A 24,482-nucleotide genomic window follows, 5' to 3' on the forward strand; every position below is an offset into this window, starting at 1 on the left:
ACTTCCTTAGCAAACAGCTGCAAGGCTCTTTGGGAAATATTCCATTCTCAGCAGTTCATCTAGTATATTCCATACCTTTCATGGTTCTGAGAGCTGCCCCCATGAGCTTTAAACTAATGGTTAGGCTCCACCATTACCTCTTTTCAATTTTGTACTTTTCTCCCCTCCTCAGAGCGCTATAAAAATGGCAGAACCTATAAGTCTTGCGTCTGGGCTACTAGCTCTCGCCACTTTCGCCTTCCAGTCGAGCGTTAGCCTCTATGACACGGTCAAAAGCTTTCGTTCGCATCCAACACGCGTGCGTCAGCTGATGGAAGAGCTTGAAGCCTTAAGTGGAGTTCTGGGACCGCTTGTCGATAGGGCCCAGGCCACTAATTATACGGACCTCTCTGCGCTCAATCTTCCTCTCTTTAGGTACGGCAATGCATGCAAAGACTTTCAGGAAGAATTATGAAATGTGCTGGGCGGTCTAGTCCTACTCGAACCAGCTTTCGCGATTGGGCAAAGTTGAAGTATATGGGTGATGACGTAGATGGTTTCAGGAGAGTATTAGCAGCATATAAGTCGACCATTACCATTGCTCTAACCGACGCAAACCTGTAAGTCACTATAATAAGTGTTGATATGCCCATTTTTCCTTGCTAAACTAGACAGTCAAAAATCCACAGTTACGACGGAAACCCCTAAGAATTATGAAAGTCTTATCGGAACCGCAAAGGAAGATGTCGAGGATCATCTTGCAGCTATTGATGAGAAGTTAGAGCTTATGCTAAGAAAGGCCGTAACGGGATCTGATAAAGTCTCGTCGGAACTTCAACGAATAAAAGAAGAGCGGCTGAGCACGGAGAAATGTCTTCAAATATGCGCCCAGCTGTCTGATAATATCAGTCAGATTCAAATCTCACCCGCTAGCAATGACTCTACTAGTCCTTCTGACCCGGGCGCCCTACCCGAAAGGCTCACTAGTGCGGCTATGCAGGAATGCAAAAATAGCCTTGAGCATACATCCGCAAAGCTACACAAGCACATACACAGTCTAATTGATCGATTAATAGTGAAATCGGCATCCGGAACGGCGTCACAGGAGGATTTGACGGATCTTGCCAGGCTGCGAGATGAATGGGAAACAACTCGCCAGTGTATTGATATCTGCTCCAAAGCAGATCACCTTTTCAAAGAAACCATCACAACAGTGGACAATTACGCCACGGGCGATGCCGTACAGTTCATGGTCTCAACTGATGGGCAGGTCATCCACGGGAGAAACCGCGGACTTGGGTGGAGGCCAAGACAGGTTGGAGGGCACCTTAATGACACCTCTCTACAGCAGTTGTCCAGAGATTTTACGACTATAAAAATCCACCATACTGCGAATACCGACTCGTCCTCACCCAAAAATACACCTGCAACTGCCGACGATGCGGCCTCGAGCGAATCCGCTTCAGAATTTGATAGACGATATGGGCGAGGACCTCAACTCACCGCAAGATCGGCTCCGAGCATAACTACATCTTGGAAGAGCTCGATGGAAAGCGGGCTAGGTCGAGAATCGAAGAGCTAGCAAACTTGTTAGCCTTTGAAGTCGTTTTTCATTCTGGACCTGAACTCCACGGCCGCGCAAATGGTCCGCTGATTGCAGTCATACGAATGCAGTTTGGAATCCAAATCATTTGCCCGACAATCTAATATGCGACAACGTCATTATAAGGTGTAAGTCCAGGTGATGTCCAGGATTGATATCCTAGGACACAGAATCTTGAAGGCCTCAAGTTTGTCGAGTTGGACTGGATTGGATTGAATTCACCCAGAGTCTGGACCGCCGCCCTAGCTGGATCCCCGGGTTCCGTTCAGGCTATATGCTTCGTTTGATATTTGCGAAGCATCCAGAGTACTGAGCTAGATGAGTGTCAGATAGATTGATGCTTCTGAGTCACTCGGCAAGATCTGCTAATGATGGACGCTATAATGATGTGCAGAACCCCGTAGCCAAAACATGCCATTTATTTTTCAGGTCTAGAAGCTAGACTGATTGGCTGTTGAATACTTGTCACCCATGAGCATTGTACCTCCACGCATATTTATCCACTAGACTAATAATTACATTCGATAGGTGACTATTTGGTGTTCTCCGCTGGGCCTACTTCGATGGCTGCAGGTAAAGTTGGTACTGTAGCGCTTCCTTCAACCCTCATTTTATATAGCCGCCATAAGAATAGTTAAAACATATGCGACGAAACAATCCTGCAGCTTCTTTCAACATATACAAAGAATACCTTTTCGCTCTACTCCAGCCACGGACCGATCTCGCCCTACCCATATCGCGCATCTGCGACCTCGTCATCAAACCAAACCGGCTTGACTCCGTAGTTCATAACCGTGCTCTTGACCTTCGTATAGCTCTCGTATGCCTCGACGCCATTCTCCTTGCCAACACCACTCTCCCTAAACCCGCCCCAAGGCGAAGAAGGGTCATTCAGGTGATGCCCATTGATCCAGACAATCCCAGCCTCAATCTTATCCGCAACACGATGCGCCTGCGTAAAGTCGTTGCTCCACACCGACGCCCCAAGCGCATAAGATGTCCCGTTTGCGATCCGGACGATCTCATCCTCGTCTGAGCATTTTATGAGCGCGAGGACGGGCCCAAAAACCTCATTGTTGGCTAGGTCGGAGGTGGAGGCCGTTTCGATGACTGTTGGGGCGAAGAAGTAGCCTTTCTTCTCTGGTGTCGGCGTGAGTCTTGTCCCACCGCAGAGTATAGTTCCCCCTTCGGCTGTGGCGCGAGAGACGAAAGCCTCGCAGCGCTCGATGGCGGCTGCGGAAATGACGGAGCCGATCTGGGTCTTCTCGTCCGTGGGGTCGCCGACTCGAAGGGCGCGAACGCGCTTCTCAAGTAGTGACCTGAAAGGGTCGTAGATGTCTTTGTGCACGAGAATTCGGCTTCCAGTGACGCAGGTCTGGCCACTGGCGATGAACCCCGCGAATAAAGCGGCCTTGACTGCTGTTTCGACGTCCATACTCGGGAATATACACACGGGGGCCTTGCCGCCCAGCTCGGCGGTAATAGGAACCATGTTCATTGCCGCGACGGGGGCAATGGCTCTGTATGTGGCGATTCCGCCGGTAAGGTCGATTTTCGAGATCTTAGGGTGCTCGCAGAGGTACTTTCCTGTTTCTCGTCCGTACCCGGATACAATCTGCAGCACGCCGTCGGGTAAGCCAGCCTCCTTGAATAGAGCACCAAGCTTCAGGACGGAGAGAGGTGCGAGCTCAGACGGCTTGACGATCACTACGTTGCCTGCCGCGAGGGCGGCAGCGATCTTCTTCATCGCGATGAGCAGCGGGTGGTTGTAGGGCGTTATCAGGACGACGACGCCGAGCGGGATGCGGGTAAGGGTGTTTGTGACGGCACCCTTGAACGGGGTCACGCGGCCTTCGTGGACGCGTGCGAGAGAGGCAAAGTAGTCGAGCCATTCAGGCACGCGGGACAGTTGGGTACGCATTTCGCGAATGGGACGGCCGGTTTGGGCGGTTTCGAGGGTAATGAAGTCATTGATGCGGCCACGGAGGAGGGTGGAAGCTCTAGACAGAACGGCAAATCTGTCGCTGGGATCTTTTCGGGACCAGACGCCCGAGTGGAAGGTCTTCCAGGAGGTGGTTATGATCTTGTCGACGGCTTCGGAGGGTGTTGCGTTGATCGTTGCGAGGGCTTCCTCTCTTGCGGGGTTGACAACGGAGATGGTGGTTGCAGTGGGAGGGGTCTCTTGACCGTCTATCCAGTTGGATTGATGATGGTTCATTTTAGCGAACAAATTTCAATTGAAGACCAGAGCTTTTGCGATTTTCTGAATTCGAGTGGGAAAGACAGCCTTTCTCTTATATGTACCCCGCATAACACAGATAAGATAATGGAATCTTCTCCAACAAAGATAACGAAGATAAGAATCAGCCCAGTGGGCAAGCATCTGTCGGCCCCAAATACCACAAATGGTCCCTCAGACTGCCAGGTTCTCTTCCCAGATTGCCCTGCTCATTATCCACGCCCTCGAGAATCTGCACATCCGCCGTTGTAACAGGCTCGCCGAAGCCAGACGTAATCCAGTACTCTGGCCCGGACTGGCTGTACTCTTGTACCAGCCGGTCTGCAACCGACATCCTAGACGCACGGTAGAGGATTTTTGGAAAGACATCATTCAGGTGCGTAACGCGGTAGTTCCTCCCATTGTCGCTACCGCGCCTGTTCGTGATGTAATCGGCCATTGCGTAGTCGCCAACTGAGGGTGCGCCGAACGTATACTAGCAGTCCAGTCAGCATCAGCAGCCATCCAACTTGCTCGGGTCGTCATTGCGGCAAAGCCTCAACTTACAAAATTAACTGCAACTCCTCTATTCCTCAGGAAAACTGCATGAAGCGTTGCAAGTGCCCCTCCCAAACTATGCCCAGTCAACGTCAGTTCGTACTCTGGGTATCTGGCCTTTGCCTCCCTGATGGCTCCGTCTAAAGCCCTGTCGGCGGCTGTGGCCGCCGACCAGAACCCTTTATGTGCTCGGCATCCGGAGCAAGCGGTAGACGCATTGACCTGAAGGAATGCCCAATCGGTGATGAAGTTTGTGGGGGTCACGCTATTGCGAAACGAGATGACCAGAAGGGCGTTTGTGTGGTCGGCGGCGATGTAGCCAGCCGTATCGCCGGGGTAAATCCTGTGTGGTGAAAAAGTAAAGAGTCAGCGTCTATTGAGTATGGTATTCTAGTGAAATATCGGAAGGGGGAATACTTTGAGAATGCATAAAGGAGTTCTGTATCGGCACTGTCGATAAGCGGACACATTTCAGGCTCGCAATAAACAGGACTTCCCGCAAAGGAGGGGTTATTGTTCTCGCTGCAGCCTGAAGAAGCAGAGTATTGAGCCATGAGGGTGAGATTGGTGAGGAGAGTTGTGGATAATCCTATTGCGGTTGGTTCAAGCTGGATTACTGAACACATTGAAATACGTACCTCTGGGTACGGCAGGTGGAAAGCCGGCACAGAAGACAGGAAGGTGGAAGACGACATAGAGTAGGAAATACATAATGAATCCACAAGCTATTAAAGGTAACCTCAGTTTCTCGATGAGATCATGTACAATGTAGGCAGCGTAGCCTCGAAATATCGCTGCAGGTCAATGACTGCGAGATACTTGTTCACATAGTCTGGGGTCAATTGAAGAAAGCCATTTGGAACCCTTTTTTATGGATATATTATTGTCCTTCCTCCGAATTCACGGCGTATAGCAGCGGATCCTCGTCCTCCACTTGTCCTCCCAAGAATATAAACTTGCCATGTGAAACTCACCATTCCAAAAGCAACCACCTGGTTAGTCATCCCTAGTCGACTCTAATCGATGTTGAAATGCAGGTACTATCCAGTATCCAGTGATGAAGGTGGCATAATTATCGTCATAATATCATGTGTGTAAAACTAGCATTATACACAGTCGGTCCGCAAAGGGGCCATACAACCACGACTTCACATCTCAAATATTGAGGTCCGTTTATTCGCCGGCAACTCCGCTATTGGTGGCCGCGCATGCGGCGCATACAACTCCGCCTGAGCCCGTGGTGCAGGCAAATATCCAGACGCCAGAAAACTTGCCTTCGTCTCCTCCAAGCGCCGATTGAATTGGCGTCTTTGGAAGCACAGCGCAGCTGCTGAAGAAGCAAGACACACGACCAGCGCCACACCCAAACCGACGCCGACTCCTACAATGGCGGTCTTGCTATCCTGACAGGTCCCTGTTCCGTTGTCGCAGGTCTCAGAGGACGATGAATTGGAGCCTGAGTCCGGATCGCTTGTCACCGTGACGGTAGTTGTGGCTATTTGCGAGGTATTGTCTCCTGTGCTGCTGGTTGTGCTTGCGCGCGTGCTTGTGGGAGGGTTTATCACCGATGTCGGGTTCGTCCAGTTCCCGCCGGGCCCGGGGTACATCAATTTTCCCATGTCCAGCTCGAAGGCGTTGTCGCAGCAGTCCGAGCCGTCAGTGCTGCAGCACCATTGATTATTGCTGTTTTCCAGGCATGGGAGGATATGGATGCCGTAGGAGACCTGCATCGCTGTATAGCATTCATGTTAGGACTGTGCAGACAACCAAACCATCCTAGGTCCGACTCAGGACGTACATACACTTAGGACAGAAATTCGGACAATCGTCGCTCTCCCAGCTTGAGTCCGTGCAGCTATTGAGCAGCACGAATCCCGTATATCCCTTGACCTGGCCCAGACAAAGCCCGTTGGTCAGACAGTAGTCATTTTCATCGCCGTTCGTTTTGGCGATACCGCAGCAAGCGCTGTGCTCTTTCTCAGGGAAGCAGGGCTGTTGCTCGTCAAGCGCGAAGGTTCCATCGGTGTAATAGCACTTTGCAGCGATAGTGACAGAGAGAAGGGTGCTGTGAAGAATGAACTGACTGAGAAACATCGTCGTTGAGAGCAATCGCGACGGGGAGGTGGTCGACGGATTGAGTGTGGACTAGGGGATGAGGATACGCAGATGGGTTCTCAAGCTAATGAGGCTGCCCCTAATTGAGACTGAATTATGAGAAGCACTAGATGCAGGGCTTAAATGTCACATTGCAAGAGGTCCCGCAATTCATGGGCGCTTAATCTCCAGGCTTGTGTCTGGAAGGTCTTGGGATTAATTTAGTACGGTGTGGAAACTTGCTTGGAGCAGGGATTAGGGCCACTGCGGCGCTTAAAACTCACTTCCCCACCCTTCCCTTTTCTGTCCACCACGATTACAATGGACCGAACTGCTACTATACTCTCCTCAACAAAGGCGCCCAGGCGCCGGCGACATGGACCCCATTCTGCATGCTGCTACAGCACTAGTCCAGCCATGCGACGCCTTCGGTGAGACTGTTGTTGAACTCAGGAGGAACGTTAGACCCTGGATCGATCACGTCGCCATTAACGCGGGATTCTTCCAACCCGACCCAATACATAACTATAAAAGGACAAACACGGACGATGGACGTAATAGCTCAATCCTCAAGGAACCGTGAGCCTTCTTTTCCACGCCGACGCGCCGGCGTCCAATCCGAAAATGGACTGGTGGGTGAAGAATAGCGCTCGTTTGAAGGGAAGGCAAGCGGTTGTGGACGCATTCGCTGGAGACAATGAGAAGACTATAATTTGCTGCTGAGACGATGTTTTGGGAAGAGACGCACAGAGATTCGTTCAATAGAGGGTGTGTTTGAACGTGGAAGGGGATCAGGAGGATTTGCGAGAAGGTGAGGGAGTATTGAGAATGGGGTATCGGGTGTCGCGAGGTTAGGCCTGAATCGTTGGACCGTTTTAGCAATGATTAAATTGCACATTATTTGTACGTGAGTATAGCATTTTTTCCGTGACGCCATGTACCTGGTTAGGCCAATAATCCACTGACATGTATTTTAAGGGCGAAACAACCCCCAGATTCCCGAAAAAGCCTTTTTTACAATCAGGAGACACAGCTTCCCGGCATAGCTAGTGCTAGCCCAGTGTTTCACAATCAGTGAACCGCAGTTCCCCTGCATATCTAGTACTAGCCCGGTACCCGACCATCGCTTCCCAAATGCGCCTAACAAAACGCCAAGCGTCCCCATGAGATAGTGCGAGACAAGACCCCGGGTTATTCTGACTTTGGACTTTTGTCAATTGCCGAGGTATGGTCGGACTGGCGTGAAATGTTGAACTAAGCAGGGCAGCAGTGTTGGCGAAGCAACCAGGCTATGTGACGACATCCGTCGCTATAAATGAGCGCTGGTAGGGAGGGACGCTGGCTCATGAGGAAGAACGTTACTCTGTGTTTAGCCATAAAACATTCTCGAGGAAGAGCATGGGAACTCCATCAATTGGGAACTGGCTATGGCCCTCAAGCGGCAATTCTTACAGCGGGAAGGCCGCCGGCGGCTCTCAAGGAGTGTCGTGTCATGAATGATATGTTAATCACAAACGACTGGGTGGGATGAGCCGTGATCTGCGTGTGGACCGAACATAGCGGGCGAAGGGCATTGTACTTGGGTGCTGATCACTGTTAGGAACATTATACTAACCATGCTTTGTGTACGTAGCCTTCAGCGCCATAATGGAGTTACCTAGTTGCAGTTTCGAAATGATGCTGTAAGATTTATGTTTACATCCCTGAGAAAACTAAACCATACTTATTACTATGTATAGACGAACATAGAAGTACCTGCTTGAAGGTTGTCCTTGTTGGTGTAATTCCTTAGCCTCGAAAGAGAGCTAATGGGCTTCCCCCTAATGTATTGGAGATCCGAGACAGATCCAACGACTAGAGGAATACCATCAATGAAAAGACCAGACTCACAACCCCCATCGCCCACATTCCCTCACTACTCAAGCCGGCAGCCTTGTCATCATTGGGCACAAAAGTATCGTTTGCACCACCTGGAGAGTTACCCGTCGGCCCAGACTCACCAGTAACCACAGGTCCAGAGTCAGAATCCGTATCGCCTGTCGAAGTCGGGCTGACCGTCGTGGTAGTCGTCGTCCTGGTCGGCACGTCATCCAGATCCGGCGTCGTGGTTGCCGAGGCACTGACACTCTCACTGATGCCCTCGAACATCGAGCTCGCGGCCACGGAGTTTGACGCTGAGACCGTGGCTGTGGAAGACGTGCGCGTCGACGAAGACGTAAGCGACAGTGTGCTCGTCTGGATGTCGATTTCGATATACCACCACACCTCGATATACCAGTAGACCCAGTAGTACCAGTAGATGATTTGGGTGTAGGTCGTTACTGACGATGAGGATGAAGAAGTGGTTATTGAGGTCTCCTCGTCATCGTCGTCATCATCGTCGTCATCATCATAATCGGTCGAATAGCACCCGGACAGCGGACAGCAACCCCGCTCTCCATTGAGTACAACGCATTTCTGCCCCCTCGGACAGTACCCCCGGACGCTACAGCACTCGCCATCTAACGGGGCACAAGTGACCCCATTCGAGCAGCACTTCTCGTCGGCCTCGCAGTAACCGTCGCCGACGGGACAGCATTTCCCGTCGTCGGGTATGCATCCATCGCGGCAGCAGGACTGACCCTCGGGACATGCGCCGCCGCTGAGACAGCACTCCTCCGTGCCGCGGATGACACACGTCCCGTCGCTGCAGCAGGCGTCAGCGGGAGAGGGGCAGCAGCGGCGGGAAACTATAGCTATGTCAGAGGACGAGGCCGTTCAACGGTAATGGAAAGGAGACGTACCTGTACAGAGCGAATAGCCAGATGGGCAAGTGTACTGGCGTTTCTCAAGAGGGGTCGAGAAGGGATCGAAGAGGTCTCTGGCTGCGATGTCGGCGATACTGGAGTTTCCGCGCAATTCGGATGTCTTTTGCCGCGGTTTAGATTGAACTGGCTGGAACAGACTGCGGCGTTTTGAACTAGAGGCGTCGCAGAGAGTAAAAAGGCAGATGCAGAAAAGGAAAAGGGGAGGCCAGCGGCCCCGAAATGAGGCCATTGTCCAAGTTGCTGGAATTTGTGCTGGAGCTGACTACCGCGCTTGACCGACAGGCACCATTTCATCGCGGATGTGGATGTGGATGTTTATAAGCACTTTCTGGACGCGAGGCTGAACTGCTAAGACACCGCCATCAAGGCTACCCAAAGTGCTAGCGTACCAACACGGCCTTGGCACCTCGTATTCACGGAAGGGTGCGAGTCAATGCCACTGCTCGTGGTGCGCTGGTTGGCTGGGATCCAACTGTTATAACGGAACACTAAAGCCCTCGTATCGGGCTGCGGGGGAATGCCTGAGCCCTACTCTGTATGGTGAGTGCCTGCGGCTCTTGATGATTCCCTCCGCTCATGACCAGTTCGTACTGAGTCTAGTGACCTGGAATGACGTCTATCCGATTTGGGGTTCCAAGTGCAAAGTCAGAAGGATTCAGCGAAGTCAATTTATCTGCGATCAGATGAGGCTGAGCTTTTAGCTTCCCATGAAGGTTCCAATCTGGCTGGTGCGGCAGTCTCTTGTCCCGAAGCAACGTTTCCGTGGCTCCATTTTGGCCCGGTGCCTCGAAGTTTTAGCCAAGCCTTCAAGTTACCACGGTTCATAGGCAAGTTGGCGGAATATGCTGTGGGGTTTTCTTCAGTAACGCGTTTTTTTATTTCGTTAATGCCAGTTTGGGAAAAATATTGTTGTATGATATTCAGGTTATATAGTTCATCTATTTTTAAGAACAATGTTCATATACCTGTGATAGGGTCAGCACATGTATTCGAGATGGGTGCTAATGCTTACATGCTCATCCCAATCAACGCCATGATGATTCCCATCATGCTCTGGCGCGGAACAGCATGGTTGCGCCAAGCCCAGCCTAGCCCTACAATTATGCAGGTCTTGAGCTGCCCGATGACCGCACCACTGACTGCTCCGGCGGCATCAACGATGTAAAACTGGGAAAGGTTCACCATGCATGCGAGTAGCCCGCTCTATATCCAGTTAGCGCCATAGCAATCCCACAAGAACATCAAGCATACCAGCAGTACCATACCCCACATGTAGGTCGGTACGGAGGAGACAGCAGGGGTCGTCTCGGCCCAGGGTATAGCGCACAAGAGCAAACACGCACTGATGGGCGCTTGATTTAAGAGCAGCTGCATGCTGCTCAGTTCATACCGTTTATGGTAGTACCCGATCCAGACTGTATAGATCGAGCTGGCGCAGACGGCTGTCAGCGCAAAAATCACACCGCGAACAGACGTCGAGCTCCCGCTATCTGCAGACGGGAGCGAGTCGTAGTATGTGACGACTCCGACCCCAGAGCACAAAAGAGCCAACGGCATAAGCGCCGCGCGGGGAGTCTTGATTCGGAAAAGGATGTAGTTCAGCAACGCGACTGCTGGTGTCAGGAGGAGACGCGCCAGCTGGTGGAACATGACTGAGGAATGTGCGAGCGACAAGTTCTGAAGGACGACCTGGATGGCCATGGCGGCGGCGATGGGGGTCATTTGCTTGAGGCCGATGGGTTTGGGGACGAACGCGCCGAAGAAGCGATGCGAAGCCGCCCAAAGTGTAGCGCCGGTAATAAAGAAATGATAACAGGCCAGGGAGACTTGTCTGTTGCTGAAGGAAGGATTCGACATAATCGATTTGTTCGTGAATACCTGGGGACGGTTAGCGCGGTCGATCAGACACTATACTTGCAGAATCGCTCACAATCCCCACAGTCGAGGTGACATTAAGAATCGTCCATATCAGAAACCGCGCACTGCGACTGTGACTTGCTGGCTTCTCATTTGTCACTTCTAGCTTCTTCAGATCGGCGTCGACCTTCTCCAGGGTCGAGGGATCAGGGTCCTTCTCGGTAAGACGGAGATTGGCCTCGTCATCGCGGCGATCTGGGTCCTGCGGATAGATCATACTGAAAAAGAATGGATGGAATCCCGGCAAGGGCAGAAGGACATATTTAAGAGGCCGCGCGCGGCCGAGGATTGTTGTTTAAGAGAAAAGGGAGACCAAGGGTTGGGAACTTGGGGGAGTCAGCCAAAGCCATAGCCTCAGCGGGGCCAGCACTGAATGGGGCTGGAGCCTACTAAGGCGGTCGCAGCAAGGATCCAGATTGGTTAAGGAGCACGCCGTAGCGCTGACACGTCCATAATGGATCACTTTCGAGCGATCCATTTCGATCACAGGCCGAAATTGTTTGGTCAATGAAGGGTCGGAGGGTCCAGAGCAAAGTCACAGTGGGTCACAGAGCTAACTCTTGTTCGTCTTGTTCCTGGCATTCCGGGGGCGTTGGTGTTGCACTGTGCCACTACCAATACTGGTCGACTCGACCTTGTTGCATGATTATTCAATTAATTACACTTAATTACTCACACTGAGATGGAATTACTAATCAATTCGCTGGATGCAGCTAACCCCGTACCACATACCCTCGCGGATACTGCACCTCCCGTGGCTTGACCTCGCCCTTGGACCACGGCACGAACGAGGTGTTCCACTGAGAATACACGGTCTCTTCCCCCGCAAGCAGTCGCTGCAGGTTCATCCTCGTGCTGTACACCATGTTCCACGACTCCGCATTCACCCACTCCGTCGTGCTATAGTTTTGGATATCCGAGTGCCGCGAGCTCAGCCCTGCCGGCTTGAAGGTGCCAATGACGTTCGGATACACGCCGAAACAGCGGATCTGCTGCCGCCCGTTCTTGCCTCCACAGAGATCGCCCAGCGAATTGTCCACTTCTGCGCTCCGCTCTAGCGACAGAGCCGCAAGGATCTTCCGCGCTCCTTGGTAGGTCACGGCGTACCCGTACAGGCAGCAGCCGTGGCCTGCCTGGTAAACAAATCGCGTCGAGTCCATCGAGACCTCTGGGTGCTGGTTTCGCCAATCCTCGTGTGGCCCGATCGGACCTTGCCATGGGCCGCGATGGCCGAGACTGGGCGTCGTTGGATCATCGGGGATCATATAAAGATCCGTTTCGTTCTTGTCCTGCAGTGTCGCGCAACCCCCGATCCAGAGCAGATCCCAGTTTGTGCCGTACGGCTCCTTCCTCGGGGCTTTTTGGTTGTTGGAGAGCTCGCGAACCCCTCGAGCGATTTCGCGCAGTTGCGACCTGATCGTGACGTCCCAATCGGCGTCGTCTTCCATGATGAGAGCCGTCGCATACTTGTTCTCCACGACGCTGGTCGGGTCAATACTTTTTGCACCCCCGGATAATAAAAACACGCTTACCTGCGCAGTGCATTCATATGCGCGCGCCAGCATAAGACAACGGCGTATGGAATTTCTGGATTGTCCATTCCCTGGTCGGGTCAGAATATATTGTAGAGGCTAGGGATCAACACACCTGGGGAAGAGCTTTTCCCGATACGTCGCCGGGTCGAACGCCCTCGAGCCATTCGACATTCATCCCGGTGGCCGAGGCGGCTAGTGTGAGAGAATCATGCTTGTCGGTGCGTTCTTTGAGACCGATGGCATAAATGTGTTGAAACTACTGACTGTCAGCATTGAAACTCGTGGGTCGGATTGATTCGAGTGCGCACCCCTAGCGTCTCGTTTTTGATTCGCTCGAACATGGCATTTTCGAGGCGAGACCGGCCGGCGTGGATCAACTTTCTGGTCGACTGGTAGCCATCTTGGTGATTGAAGAGAAAGGCGAGTAGGACGCAGGCACAGAATACCGCGACCGTGGCCTTTATCAGCCTAGAGTTCCCGCGGGTCAAAATCATCATGGATGCGAGAGTTGACAGCGGTCATCGGCCGTTGTTATTGCGGAGTGTTTTGCAGCCATCCTTTTTGAATGATGGTGAATTGCCCTTGCTGCGCTTAGCGTTCGCCTGCCAAATGCGTCTGTGTCCACATTCCAGCGGCAGTAGCAGAGACACGAGCATTACGGATCCGTCGGCAGTAGTATTAGTCGTAACTCAGGTACCTGCCAGGTACAAACTCTCTACCGACCCACCGCCATTTTTAGATCACAGGGTCCAGTCAGAACCCATATAGTCCCAAAGTCCCCATCGTTACGGTATTATTGGTTGAAGCTTGGAACGCCATACCTGCCGTATCCGGAATGTCAGGTGGTCGAGTCCATTCCGTTTCCGGACTCACCACGAGTATCAAGAAATAATTCAACTTCAGAGCTTGGATTGTTTTGGTCTTGAACCTCTCTGTCGTGTCAGAAGCTTGAGTGTCGAGTGTGTTGTTTCAATGCTGTTACTCCATACTTTCTATCCTCAGCATGACGTCAGGATCAAGAGCGTCAAGCAATGAGATGGTCTCAACAATTCGAACGACTGGCTCATTCTCTCCAAGCGACCGGTGGGCCAGTCTACTCTATCTCACTGGCTCCAAGGTCCTAACTCTGTAGCAACAATGGCTGGACAACCGGCATCTTACGAGGGGTAAGGTCTCCGCCTCTCCTGACTGACCCCACGTTACCCCTCCTGCCGCGACCTGCGGCAGACTACTCTTGTTGTTCGTAACATCAACGCCTTGACACTCTTTACAGTCAGTCGTAGGTGAGACAGCAAAATGAGCTCCGCGCACGTCAAACCCCCCAGCGAGATTCACCGGGCCTGGTGGAAAGAAAGCTCCGTGTACCAGATCTGGCCCGCATCGTTCAAGGACTCCAATGATGACGGTATTGGCGACATTCCCGGCATCATCTCGAAGCTCGACTACATTCGCGACCTTGGTGTCGACATTGTCTGGCTCTGTCCGTCTTACAAGTCTCCCCAGGTAGACATGGGATACGACATTGCGGACTACTACAGCATTGCAGACGAGTATGGTACGGTCGCAGATGTCGAAAAGCTGATCAAGGGCTGCCATGACAGGGGCATGAAGCTCCTCATGGATTTGGTCGTGAACCACACCAGTGATCAGCATGAATGGTTCAAGAAATCGCGCAGCTCAAAGGATAACGAGTTCCGCGATTGGTATGTCTGGAAGCCGCCCCGCTACGATGAGAATGGGAATCGTCAACCTCCAAACAACTGGGTATCACACTTCCAAGGTTCCTAACCTCCCATCTTCACTCATGGTAGAAGTGTTAACACTGAGCAGGAAGCGCCTGGGAATTCGATGAGGCGACAGGAGAGTATTACCTCCATCTATACGCCGTCGAACAACCTGACTTAAACTGGGAGAACCCCGCCGTGAGAAGGGCAGTGCATGATATCGTGCGTTTCTGGCTTGACAAAGGAGCTGATGGCTTCCGCATGGACGTCATCAACTTTATCAGTAAGGATCAGGCGTTCCCCGACGCACCGGAACAGGACAAGGACGCCGTATGGCAGTGGGGTGACAAGTACTACGCGAATGGTCCTCGGCTCCATGAGTATCTGCAGGGCATTGGGAAGATACTTAAGGAGTATGACACCTTTAGCGTTGGGGAAATGCCTTTTGTAAAGGATACCGATGAAGTGCTGAAAGCGGTTCGCTACGACCGCAACGAAATCAACATGATCTTCAACTTTGAGCACGTCGACATTGACCATGGCCCCTGGGGCAACAAATTCAAGCCTGGAAGCTGGAAACTCACTGATCTCAAGGCCTTTTTCGAGCGCTGGCAAGTCTTCATGTACGACAACGGCGGCTGGAACGCTTTGTATTGGGAAAACCACGACCAACCCCGATCAATTGACCGCTATGTCAACCCCCCTCAGGCTCTCCGACCAGCGGCCGGGAAGATGTTGGCTACCGTACTAGCCTTGCACGCGGGCTCTCCGTTCATTTACCAGGGCCAGGAGATAGGAATGGGAAATGTTCCTATTGAATGGGGAATGGAAGAATACAAAGACATCGACTGTCTGAATCATTGGAAGGGGTATGTCTTTCTTTTTCTCTCGGAATGGGAACAGGATTAACTCTGGTAGGTTGCTGGAAACCAAACCAACGGACACCGAGGCACAGAAAATTGCCAGACAGGAATACCAGAAGAAATCCCGAGACAACGCTCGCACTCCGGTACAGTGGTCCTCGGAACCCAATGCCGGATTTACCGGGCCGAACGTGAAGCCTTGGATGACTGTCAATCCAGAGTACGCCCGAGTCAATGCAGCAGACCAAGTCAAGGACCCCAACTCTTTGTACCATTACTGGGCATCAGTCCTGCAGCTCAGAAAAGCCTACCTCGATATCTTCGTCTATGGCAATTACGAGCTTGTGGATCGTGATAGTCAGGAGGTTTACGCCTACACCCGGGCATACTACACCTCCAAGGCTTTGGTATTGGCAAACTGGATGGACCGTGACCTGACGTGGGACGCGGCGGCACACAAGGCTGATAAGTTCGAGCAAGTGCTGTTAGACACTTATGAGTCCTCAAACGCAGCGCAGGGGAGGTTTTCAGGTGGTCAATGGACCCTTCGACCGTATGAAGCGGTTGTGATCTTGCTAAAATAGATTTAGACCATTATATGCCTACCTGTGAAGAGAAGCTGCTCATGGTAGGGAGCATATGAATAGAGAATTCAAGGGGCAGGATGTCCGTACCATATAGACAAATTATGGCTGGCTTGCGAGCAGTTCGCTGTTGAAAAATACCACTTTCCAGTCCCACATCACGTGTGCATTCTTGCCTCAGGCCACATAGTCAGCGCATCTGGAGATCTCAAATCCGCGACTCGGAAAAGCTTCACTTAAGCTCCAACTATTCAAGTTTGCAAACCACCGTCAAAATGTCCGTACCACTCCGGTCCCTAACGCGGACCCTCGCCAGCACGACTCGCCCATCTCTTCTCTCCGCCCAATGCCGCGCACAGCTCTCACAGAACATTCCCCGATGCACCACACCATCCCGCTCGCAATGGCAGCCCTTTTCCACAACACCCGCCCGCCCCAAGGCCAAAACAATGGGCCAGCTGCGTGCACGCAATGCCACGGGCCCTTTCTCTTGGAAAGCTGCTCTCCTCTTCGTTCTCACTGGTGCCGGAATGATTATCTATTTCCGCGTTGAAAAAGAGCGGCTCGAGCGGAAGCGGATCGCGGAGATGAGCAAGGGCGTCGGAAGACCGAAGGTTGGCGGGCCGTTTGTGCTAAAAGACCTGAATGGGGACGTATTCACGGAGGAGAACCTGAAGGGGAAGTATTCTTTTGTACGTCGTCTTCCCTTTCCTTCTTCTTTTCCAGCCCAGACTGACTCTCTTTGACTAGGTCTACTTCGGTTTCACACACTGCCCGGACATCTGTCCTGATGAGCTCGACAAGATGGCTGAAATTATCGACAAAGTGAAAGAGGCGAACAAGGGCGAGAACATTTTCGTGCCGGTCTTCATTACGTGCGATCCTGCACGGGATACACCTGAGGTGCTGCGCAACTATCTACAGGAGTTCCACAAGGATATTATTGGCTTGACGGGAACGTACGAGCAGGTGAAGCAGGTGTGCAAGGCGTACCGGGTGTATTTCAGTACGCCGCGCGATGTCAAGCCTGGCGAGGACTATCTAGTTGATCACAGTATTTATTTTTATCTCATGGGTGAGTTTGCCCACTCTCTATTCGGAGGTGCGAATCAAGTTGTGAATCATGCTGACGTTAACAGATCCTGAGGGCGACTTTGTCGAGTGTATCGGACGGCAGGATACGCCCGAGACCGCGACGAAGACGATCATGGAGCATATCAATGACTGGAAGAGAGAGGGAAAGCCATTAAAGAGGGATTAGAATGTTGCCTTTCCTCGTCCAAGAAACCATTCATGTATTTGTAATATCCATCCTGTCAAGTCTTGTACCATAGCTCTCCAATCATCTAGACTCCCCCTCATTGGTCTTCAATTTTCCAAACCCATCCCTCTCCCTGTTCTCTCTCCACTCCATCCCTCCATCCACAAACTCCTCCCTCTTCCACACCTCAACCCGCTCCTTCACAACCTCAAGCACCCACTCCGCGCCCCTCCAGGCCTCCCCTCTATGCCCCGCCCCCACCGCAACAACAATACTCGCCTCCCCAACGGGAACTTCACCAAGCCGATGCGCGATATAGACACCGTTCAGCCCGAACTTCTCAACCGCTTCAGCGGAGATTTTGTGCAATGATTTCAGCGCGAGGGTTGGGTACGATGTATATGAGAGGCGGGCGACGGGGCGGTCGTCAAACGTGTCACGTGTTGTGCCGAGGAAGAGAATGTTTGCGCCGCTGATAGGGGAGGAAACATGTTGCAGGGCGGTGGTGGGGGAGAGCGGGTGGTATGTGAGCTCGAGGTGGAGGGGGGTACTGGTGGGCCCGTGAGTTGTTGTGAGGGTTCGCGGATAGGTCGTTCGGTCGAGGTGTGAAGGGAGGGTTTCCGTTGTGTTGTGTTCGGATCCCAATTGCGTTCCGACTCTGGCTGACATTGTATGTGGGTGTGGTTGTTTGTGTATGGGGAGATGCTGGTGGAGAGGCCGATCTGTTGAGGGGAACTGATAAAGCTTCAACGTCACTGCCTCAGGCTGCGACTGATAACGAAATTTAGTTCCTGTATCTGCAAAAGACTTTCATTGAGGCGTATATCCACGGTCGTATCATCACTAGAATTACAGATTACTCCCGCTTCCTGCTCCGAGTCTATATGCTGAAACAATGACAATAACTGACTGAACTGAGGAGAAAGCTGTTGGAGTATCGCGGCGAGAAACTGAAAAGAACTGGGAGAACATAAATATAAAACCCGCATATGATCAATAGCATATCAAATAGAAATCCAAAAATGTAGAAGTCATATACCAGTGTTCATTGAACACTCCTGCTCGCCTGGCTGGCACGGCTCGCTCGGCTGGGGGTCGTCCGGGGCTCCTCCTCTTCCAGGACATCGCTAAGGCGCGTCGGATGGCGATGGCGGGGAGTGACAGATTCCCAGCCAGTTCCGACGCCCCAGCTGGCTCCGCTGTAGTCGACTGACTGGTCGTAACCAGCGTACATTGATCCAGACGTCGGAGGCATAGTGCTTGCCACATATCCGCCTTCGCTATCCTCGAGCGACGCTTGCTCATACTCGTCGCTCTCTTCTGACCGGGGGTAGGCCATCTGGCGGCTTTGCGAGGTTTGCTGGTAGCCATAGTCATCGCCAGGCTCGCTGCTGCCCATGCTGGCTTCATGTCCGGCAGTGGTGCGTGGAGGGTAGGTGCTCTCTGACTCGTAATAGCTGGCGTAATGTCCTTGGCTCTGGGAGCCAGTGACAGGAGGAGCCGCCTCTTGAGCCCCAGACTGCCCTTCAATGAAGGGATCGGTTCCGACAGGCGAAATCGGAGTATCACCATACATTTCCTCTCTTGCTTTTCTTTCAGCTCCGCTGTATGGGCCGTCTCTAGTTGGAGGCCGGGCGGGATCCCGGCGAGGGAGTCCTGCGATCATCGGAACCACCTGCACGCCGCCAACCAGAGTGGGTTCCCCGTTACGGAGGGAATTCGTACGGTCCCGTTCTTCTTGCTCGCGGCGGCCTAGTTCCTCCCAGGCACGGCGAGCTTCCTCCTTTGAGATCTGAAGTTCGCGGCGCATCTCCTTGAGCAGCTCTTCGATACGAGTCTTATCACTCTCTGCCTTCTGTGCCGCGGCCATCGCTTCTGTGCGGGCTTGTCGTTCAGTTTGAATCTGTCTCTCAAGCTCACCCTGCAGCTCTTTGGACCGCTCTTGCTCCGCCCGCGTGTCAAAGAACCATCGCTGAAACTTTCGCTCGGATGACGCGCGCAAGCGTTGCAACTCCACAACAGCATGGAAGAGATTGGCACCAGCGGCGCTGAGATCGGTTACTTGGCGGGCCATCTGTTGACTGAGAGGATCCCGCTCAAGTGCCTCATTGTTTTGCTCAAGCTTACGGATCCAGTAGCTAGTCAATCCTTCCCAATGAGACGAAAGGGTCTCCCACCGCTCAAACGCATGAGGAAAACCAGCACGTCGGGGCTGTTGCGGTTGCTGAGATGTAGCTGGAGGGGCTTGGGGTTGCTGAGAGGCCAGCTTCGCCTGAGAAGTTTGCTGTGGTCCCGACTGAGGTGCTTGCTGCGACGCGAACATAGGAGCGGGTTGCCTGGATTGCGCTGCAGTGGCGGGGGCCGGCGTCGTCCCAGGGGCATTACCCGCTGGGACCCTCGGTGCAGCTCTCCGCTGCGTGGGTCTTTCGCCAGCAACGCCAGCAGGGTAGGGCTGCGCAGCCTGGGCCTTGGCTTGCTCCTGCTGTAGGCGCCTGCGCTCAGCTTCCTCCTGCTCCCGATCCTTTGCTTCTTGTTCCGCTTTTTTACGAGCTTCCCTATCCCGACGTTGCCGCATTATGTCCGTCGGCGTACGCACACCGCTAGCCGGGTGCGGGTTGACAGGAATTGGGCCTTGGGCCGCCCGAGAAGCTCCATTTTGACTCCGGCCATTGCTTCCAAGCCCAGACACACCGGGGCCACCTGCTAGGTCCGACATGGAAGCATTCACTTCGTCCCAGTCGAGTGTAAATGGAAACGGCTTGCGAATGGCCTCCTCTAACGTCCAGAGGATCGCAGATGCTGTGTGAGGGGAGACGCGTGTAGACCTGCGAGGCCAATATTCACTGTTTCCAGGCTGAAGATTATCGTCGAGCGTGGAATCGCTATCGTCGCCCTCTGTTCTTGTCTCCGATAGTGGTAGGCGCGGCGCTGCTGTCTCACGAGAGCGTTCGGAGGCCGGTCGGACGATTACTGGGATCGTTTGCTCTATTTGATAAGGGCGTCCTGATGCATCTACCGAACCGGGTCGTCGGGAAGAATATCGCGAGGTTCTCCGTAGGGCCCGGGGATGGTTATCGAGAGCGCTTGATGGTCGATGAGGCGGGTAATTAGTTGGATTAGAAGCAGGATTAGGAGCAGCCTGCTGCTGGCGTTGCTGCGGTTGGGTCGTAAACGTAGAAGGGTCGTGAACGTCGTAGGTCTCGTCAAGGGTACGGTGAGGTTGGCGATGCACCGCGGAGGTAAGTTCTGGCGGCAGATGCGACGACAATGTGAGGATTGTCCCTCGGAATGTCAAGCGGCCTAATGCAACACGAAGACACTTCGAAATCGAAGCTGTCGGTATCTGTGCTCTGGGCCGGTTCAAGAGAGGAGTAACTAGTTAAAGGACTGACGGGGCCCGGAATGTGGGTATGAGGTACGGGGCAATGAGTGAAAGATAAAAAGAAAAAGTGAAGAAAGGGCCCCTAGAGACCTCGAGAGAGAGGACAGCTCACAGCGCACCGAGCAAGGACGGGAGTCGTGCAGTGGCTGGGCGAATAGTGGGCGTCTCTGGTGCGGAATTGCGATGGCTGGGGGGACAAAGACGGGCTCTTGCTCCTAGACCACAACGAGCACTCGAGATGGCCCGCAGTGGTCATAGAGCAGAGCGGATGAGCTCAATGGCTGCCGAGAAGCGAAGATAAGTTGTGAGTTCACCGCGATTTCAGTGATGATGCTAGAGAGTGACGGGAGAAGGTTGGAACGGCGGAGAGATGCTGGAGGAGAGGAAGTCGGTAACGCGTCCGTCACGTAATATTGGGCCGCGCCGGATGCTGGAGAATCTGCCCAATAAATATTGAGATATATGCGGTTCGATCTGCGTATCGTAACGATTTGATACTTCCCAGTGTTGATCATTGAGAGCTGGAGAGGCTTGCGTTTAAGGAATTGACTTTGATGAGGGAATCAATCGATCAATTTGCGGTTCTTGGTCAGCTCCTGGATGATTCTTCAATGATTCTTTACAGAATTACTTTATATAACCGGGGCTGTTTAATTGGGCCTTGATCAGACAGGGCCCAGCAAGGACCGGGCTACCTTACCTCTCCAAGCGAGCCGCCGAACGCACGGAAGAGTCTGAGTATCAGGCGATGATGTCTGGTATTCATGGCAGAGTCGGGGTATCTCTACAATCATAGTGGGAGGGATATTCCATGTTTTCTCAACAACCATGTCCTCGTCGGTACATACAGCAACAAATTCGGCCTGATGAGCTGGCAATCAAGGCATCCAGTCGGGTGGGATAACGCTGTTTGTCCATTGCATTATAATTCTACCCAAGCGCCCCGTACTGATTGTGGATTATATGCTAGTGCCTACACTTTGGGCTTGGGGAGACCTTGAGGGTACGACTACTCACTACTGCGCAGGTGGGCTTCTGGGTCTAGACTCACCGTATAGCAGGAGCAATCGCGCACAATTTCGAATTAATATATGCTCGACGAGAATCCTAATGAGACCCAGCTTTGTTTTACCTCTCTGGTCAAAAAATGGAATATCCTTCATCTCGCCTCTACCAAGGGGTGCGGGTCTATACCAGCCTCGTCACCCACGACCACCAGACGGAGATTGAGGCCGTCGGATCGCGACCATTGCCTGCGATAATCATTACAAATCCGCATCAACAAGTATATATTCATAAGGGGGATCGTTGCTCGGGATCCTCAGCCTGTCTTAAACACATCGATAAGTACCTTGCAGCATGTTTCACCTAGCGCTCACCCATTGGTCTTCACCACCAAAATACGAATATTTACCTTCCGCGGTGCTCCTCAGCCTCATTGTGCCTAGGAATGGTAGCACCCGTCTATCCTGGATACGCTGTCTCCTTCTTGACGATTATATCGTCACTGTTCTATTAGAATTATCCCAGGGACGCAGCTTTGAGTTGCACCTCCCCCGGGGCAACTCAGTGCCCTTACCCACAGCCAATCCTCGCGACTTGCTCATAGCTGTCACAGCTAACGCATGAGACTGCATATCAAGAATGTGGGCTTGAGATCGATGAGCCTCGGCGGATCTCCCGGGAAGGAACCCTCACATTCATCCCGAGACGTGGAGCCAGCGGATGTCTGAAGTGCAGCCGGGGGCGGAGAGCCCGCTCTGAGGGTTTTCCCCTATGGACTAGAGCAGGTGCATGTAGATACATATGTATCAGGCGGCTGAAGAATGTTCTGCCTGAACTAGTGCTCTCCGATCCGGGAAATGTGTGTAAGAACTCTATGCATGACGACGGTATTTTTGATCGAGTAGTGATCGCAATGAACGCCTTGCAAATTGCGAAATAAGCTGTACGCACGAACACTTATTGCTGGTAGTCAGAAATTAAGTTGGAGCAAAACCTGTTTTCGTATGTATATCAGTCTAAGAACGGTCTACTGGCCGATCTGGTTCAAAGTCTCTGGAGAGTGACGGGAGTCAGATTATAGACTAATGGATATACGATAGATCACAGCAAGTTGTTAGTTTAGATATAGAATCAGGTTTCGGTAGTTGCACTTGAGCACTTTTCGTGCAAGAGCTGATTGTCTGAACAATTGCTCGTCTTGATAGTGAACATGGTATTGGACGATCTATATATTTGTATATATAGTGGATATATATATATACGTGTATATGAACCTCCTTTGGTAACAACGAATACTTGAATGCAACTTCAATTCCCTTCCATTAGACAATGCCTCGCTTCAGCAACTCTAGCAATTGTATGATCCTGATGTTTGAACTTGTTCCTGTATCATTTTATTCCCATAACCCGAGTCCGAATGACGGTAGGTACCAGCTTCTACCGCGACTCCGAGTGGATGCGATGAGTTCATGAATTGTACATGATTGTGCAACTCTCTAATGTGATTAATGCACATTACAGTGTTCAAAGTGGAATTAGACCAGATGTTGCTGGGATATAAATGATAACGGCCAATCGGCGTTTTGGATGCTTGTAAATGTCTTCGCGGGTTACACCATCACGAACAGTTCCTCGCTTACCACCCCAGACCCTGGTCGTACGCACAATCACAATTTCAGATTATAGGCATCCCAATTCTGGTTGAATTATGAGCAACGCATGAGAGTTCGGCATAGAGAATCAGCAGCAGTTAGTACTCGAGTAACTTTCTGAGCCATTTACCCAGACTTCAGGTGGTCGAGTACTAACGCAAAAAAGAAGTACGTACATTTAGCTCGAACATCCGTCATCGCATCTTATGCATCCGGAGGATCAGTTTGCATGGGAAACTGGTGGGCCGTGCATGTCGACAACCGCTCCCAGTCACAGACTCCTGCAGATAAAGAATGCGGACGATGCACCTCTTACCTCTTCGAGGCCCGAGACTCGAGGTCAACTTGTGTGCGTCCTGCCTCGACTCGACGCCGAATACTGCTCCATCGCGGGGATCGCTGAGGAGACGAATCGACGTGTCGATGGTCCTAGCCTAGACATGCTGGACGACCTCGGAAGAGCTGATTGAGAGCCAGACCATTGGGATATCTCGAAGGATTCAAAGTTGCATAATCACGGTGTTCTGTGTACTTAGATGCACTGTCCCATTGGCGGGTATTTCTTCTACTTGGCTGGTCCATCAGGGAGTTCAGGCCGGTTGGCAACGTCGAGGAATAAGGAAATAAGTTTTACGATAGGTCAGATCCAACTGAAAGCAAACACTAGGGCAGCCTGAAGGGGAGTCGGGGGGTTTCTGCAAGTGCCGGCTTGCAGAGATCCTGTTTTCTGGCCTTTTACTGGGTCTGTATCACGGCAACCGGAATGAACTTAGGAATGCGGGCCTCCTGGTTGGGGACTGGGAAGAACTGAGCAAGAGTGAGGACACGAGCAGTACTTTTTTTTCTGCTGGTGGAGGGGGACAAAGCTCTAATGATGGGAACGGGGAGACTGAGCGTCTGATATCTCACATGGGTACTTCTACCTAGCTGCTCCGTACTTACTCCTGGCTCCCATAGAGGAATGGAGAGATCTTGCCTGCAGACAGATCAGTGCAGATACCCTGATCCCAGTTTAGTCCAGGCTGCAATAATGGAATTTGCATGCTGCGAATCCAGAATCCAGAAAGCAAGACTACGGATCTTCTTCCGGGTCCTCCTTGCAGCACGCGATCGCCTTGCAGCAGCCTCGACCCCATCCCTGGGGAAGGAGGAGCTGTAAGGCCGCGCCCGTCTGCGTCTGTGCTCAAGCTTCAGTTTGTTTACACGATAATGCCTCTGGCATGCGTCGGCGGCTCTCTTTGCTAGCCACCTCACGTCCTTGCTCGTCTATAAACTGCTTCTCTTTCACCTCCCCCCCCGC

At 52.3% G+C, this 24,482-nt stretch overlaps 10 protein-coding genes across 10 annotated transcripts; 3 read left to right on the plus strand and 7 right to left on the minus strand.

Moving 5' to 3' along the window:
• Nucleotides 1–65: 65 nt before the first annotated feature.
• Nucleotides 66–1,611, plus strand: BDW70DRAFT_171302 (uncharacterized protein). The gene is made up of 3 exons (XM_073743180.1): nucleotides 66–414; nucleotides 447–599; nucleotides 655–1,611. Exons 1-3 carry the CDS (start codon nucleotides 185–187, stop codon nucleotides 1,559–1,561), a joined length of 1,290 nt encoding a protein of 429 aa, XP_073599267.1. The 5' UTR covers nucleotides 66–184; the 3' UTR covers nucleotides 1,562–1,611.
• A 698-nt stretch (nucleotides 1,612–2,309) lies between these two features.
• Nucleotides 2,310–4,260, minus strand: BDW70DRAFT_171304 (aldehyde dehydrogenase; the record flags this gene model as incomplete). Its single annotated transcript, XM_073743181.1, has 2 exons — nucleotides 2,310–3,763; nucleotides 4,233–4,260. The coding sequence occupies 2 exons, from the start codon at nucleotides 4,258–4,260 to the stop codon at nucleotides 2,310–2,312; spliced, it is 1,482 nt and encodes a 493-aa protein (XP_073599268.1).
• Nucleotides 4,261–5,384: 1,124 nt separating this feature from the next.
• BDW70DRAFT_130126 (uncharacterized protein) lies at nucleotides 5,385–6,618 on the minus strand. Its single transcript, XM_073735744.1, has 2 exons — nucleotides 6,161–6,618; nucleotides 5,385–6,090 (listed from the first exon to the last, which is right to left on the minus strand). Exons 1-2 carry the CDS (start codon nucleotides 6,450–6,452, stop codon nucleotides 5,507–5,509), a joined length of 876 nt encoding a protein of 291 aa, XP_073599269.1. The 5' UTR covers nucleotides 6,453–6,618; the 3' UTR covers nucleotides 5,385–5,506.
• A 1,657-nt stretch (nucleotides 6,619–8,275) lies between these two features.
• BDW70DRAFT_110814 (uncharacterized protein) lies at nucleotides 8,276–9,850 on the minus strand. Its single transcript, XM_073734526.1, has 2 exons — nucleotides 9,236–9,850; nucleotides 8,276–9,181 (listed from the first exon to the last, which is right to left on the minus strand). The coding sequence occupies exons 1-2, from the start codon at nucleotides 9,486–9,488 to the stop codon at nucleotides 8,307–8,309; spliced, it is 1,128 nt and encodes a 375-aa protein (XP_073599270.1). The 5' UTR covers nucleotides 9,489–9,850; the 3' UTR covers nucleotides 8,276–8,306.
• A 343-nt stretch (nucleotides 9,851–10,193) lies between these two features.
• Nucleotides 10,194–11,393, minus strand: BDW70DRAFT_157108 (uncharacterized protein; the record flags this gene model as incomplete). Its single annotated transcript, XM_073740294.1, has 4 exons — nucleotides 10,194–10,224; nucleotides 10,272–10,462; nucleotides 10,511–11,137; nucleotides 11,190–11,393. The coding sequence occupies 4 exons, from the start codon at nucleotides 11,391–11,393 to the stop codon at nucleotides 10,194–10,196; spliced, it is 1,053 nt and encodes a 350-aa protein (XP_073599271.1).
• Nucleotides 11,394–11,889: 496 nt separating this feature from the next.
• BDW70DRAFT_157109 (uncharacterized protein) lies at nucleotides 11,890–13,205 on the minus strand (the record flags this gene model as incomplete). The annotated part of the gene is made up of 4 exons (XM_073740295.1): nucleotides 11,890–12,658; nucleotides 12,709–12,779; nucleotides 12,824–12,967; nucleotides 13,020–13,205. The coding sequence occupies 4 exons, from the start codon at nucleotides 13,203–13,205 to the stop codon at nucleotides 11,890–11,892; spliced, it is 1,170 nt and encodes a 389-aa protein (XP_073599272.1).
• Nucleotides 13,206–13,743: 538 nt separating this feature from the next.
• Nucleotides 13,744–16,051, plus strand: BDW70DRAFT_110819 (alpha-glucosidase). The gene is made up of 3 exons (XM_073734527.1): nucleotides 13,744–14,491; nucleotides 14,542–15,304; nucleotides 15,354–16,051. Exons 1-3 carry the CDS (start codon nucleotides 14,008–14,010, stop codon nucleotides 15,880–15,882), a joined length of 1,776 nt encoding a protein of 591 aa, XP_073599273.1. The 5' UTR covers nucleotides 13,744–14,007; the 3' UTR covers nucleotides 15,883–16,051.
• Nucleotides 16,052–16,079: 28 nt separating this feature from the next.
• Nucleotides 16,080–17,830, plus strand: BDW70DRAFT_130134 (SCO family protein). Its single transcript, XM_073735745.1, has 3 exons — nucleotides 16,080–16,574; nucleotides 16,633–16,957; nucleotides 17,022–17,830. The coding sequence occupies exons 1-3, from the start codon at nucleotides 16,158–16,160 to the stop codon at nucleotides 17,141–17,143; spliced, it is 864 nt and encodes a 287-aa protein (XP_073599274.1). The 5' UTR covers nucleotides 16,080–16,157; the 3' UTR covers nucleotides 17,144–17,830.
• On the minus strand, nucleotides 17,127–17,830 carry BDW70DRAFT_110827 (molybdopterin synthase catalytic subunit). The gene has a single exon (XM_073734528.1). It carries the CDS (start codon nucleotides 17,810–17,812, stop codon nucleotides 17,225–17,227), a length of 588 nt encoding a protein of 195 aa, XP_073599275.1. The 5' UTR covers nucleotides 17,813–17,830; the 3' UTR covers nucleotides 17,127–17,224.
• Nucleotides 17,831–18,115: 285 nt separating this feature from the next.
• Nucleotides 18,116–21,964, minus strand: BDW70DRAFT_171308 (uncharacterized protein; the record flags this gene model as incomplete). The annotated part of the gene is made up of 5 exons (XM_073743182.1): nucleotides 18,116–20,462; nucleotides 21,226–21,280; nucleotides 21,374–21,431; nucleotides 21,543–21,566; nucleotides 21,940–21,964. The coding sequence occupies 5 exons, from the start codon at nucleotides 21,962–21,964 to the stop codon at nucleotides 18,189–18,191; spliced, it is 2,436 nt and encodes an 811-aa protein (XP_073599276.1). The 3' UTR covers nucleotides 18,116–18,188.
• Between the last annotated feature and the right edge of the window lie 2,518 nt (nucleotides 21,965–24,482).

The sequence above is a fragment of the Aspergillus foveolatus genome (assembly GCF_047715535.1).
Source record: "Aspergillus foveolatus strain CBS 279.81 unplaced genomic scaffold BDW70scaffold_7, whole genome shotgun sequence".
Taxonomy (NCBI): domain Eukaryota; kingdom Fungi; phylum Ascomycota; class Eurotiomycetes; order Eurotiales; family Aspergillaceae; genus Aspergillus; species Aspergillus foveolatus.

What these genes read in the sequence shown, in the direction of transcription:
- BDW70DRAFT_130126 (XM_073735744.1), bottom strand. Translation starts at nt 6,452, where the DNA reads ATGTTTCTCAGTCAGTTCATTCTTCACAGCACCCTTCTCTCTGTCACT. An exon ending in TCCGAATTTCTGTCCTAAGT is followed by an intron (nt 6,091 to 6,160) that starts GTATGTACGTCC and finishes AATGCTATACAG; the next exon opens with CGATGCAGGTCTCCTACGGC.
- BDW70DRAFT_130134 (XM_073735745.1), top strand. Translation starts at nt 16,158, where the DNA reads ATGTCCGTACCACTCCGGTCCCTAACGCGGACCCTCGCCAGCACGACT. An exon ending in TGAAGGGGAAGTATTCTTTT is followed by an intron (nt 16,575 to 16,632) that starts GTACGTCGTCTT and finishes CTCTTTGACTAG; the next exon opens with GTCTACTTCGGTTTCACACA. An exon ending in TATTTATTTTTATCTCATGG is followed by an intron (nt 16,958 to 17,021) that starts GTGAGTTTGCCC and finishes TGACGTTAACAG; the next exon opens with ATCCTGAGGGCGACTTTGTC.
- BDW70DRAFT_110827 (XM_073734528.1), bottom strand. Translation starts at nt 17,812, where the DNA reads ATGTCAGCCAGAGTCGGAACGCAATTGGGATCCGAACACAACACAACG.
- BDW70DRAFT_110814 (XM_073734526.1), bottom strand. Translation starts at nt 9,488, where the DNA reads ATGGCCTCATTTCGGGGCCGCTGGCCTCCCCTTTTCCTTTTCTGCATC. An exon ending in TGGCTATTCGCTCTGTACAG is followed by an intron (nt 9,182 to 9,235) that starts GTACGTCTCCTT and finishes ACATAGCTATAG; the next exon opens with TTTCCCGCCGCTGCTGCCCC.
- BDW70DRAFT_171302 (XM_073743180.1), top strand. Translation starts at nt 185, where the DNA reads ATGGCAGAACCTATAAGTCTTGCGTCTGGGCTACTAGCTCTCGCCACT. An exon ending in CTCAATCTTCCTCTCTTTAG is followed by an intron (nt 415 to 446) that starts GTACGGCAATGC and finishes ACTTTCAGGAAG; the next exon opens with AATTATGAAATGTGCTGGGC. An exon ending in GCTCTAACCGACGCAAACCT is followed by an intron (nt 600 to 654) that starts GTAAGTCACTAT and finishes TAAACTAGACAG; the next exon opens with TCAAAAATCCACAGTTACGA.
- BDW70DRAFT_110819 (XM_073734527.1), top strand. Translation starts at nt 14,008, where the DNA reads ATGAGCTCCGCGCACGTCAAACCCCCCAGCGAGATTCACCGGGCCTGG. An exon ending in CTGGGTATCACACTTCCAAG is followed by an intron (nt 14,492 to 14,541) that starts GTTCCTAACCTC and finishes AACACTGAGCAG; the next exon opens with GAAGCGCCTGGGAATTCGAT. An exon ending in TGTCTGAATCATTGGAAGGG is followed by an intron (nt 15,305 to 15,353) that starts GTATGTCTTTCT and finishes TAACTCTGGTAG; the next exon opens with GTTGCTGGAAACCAAACCAA.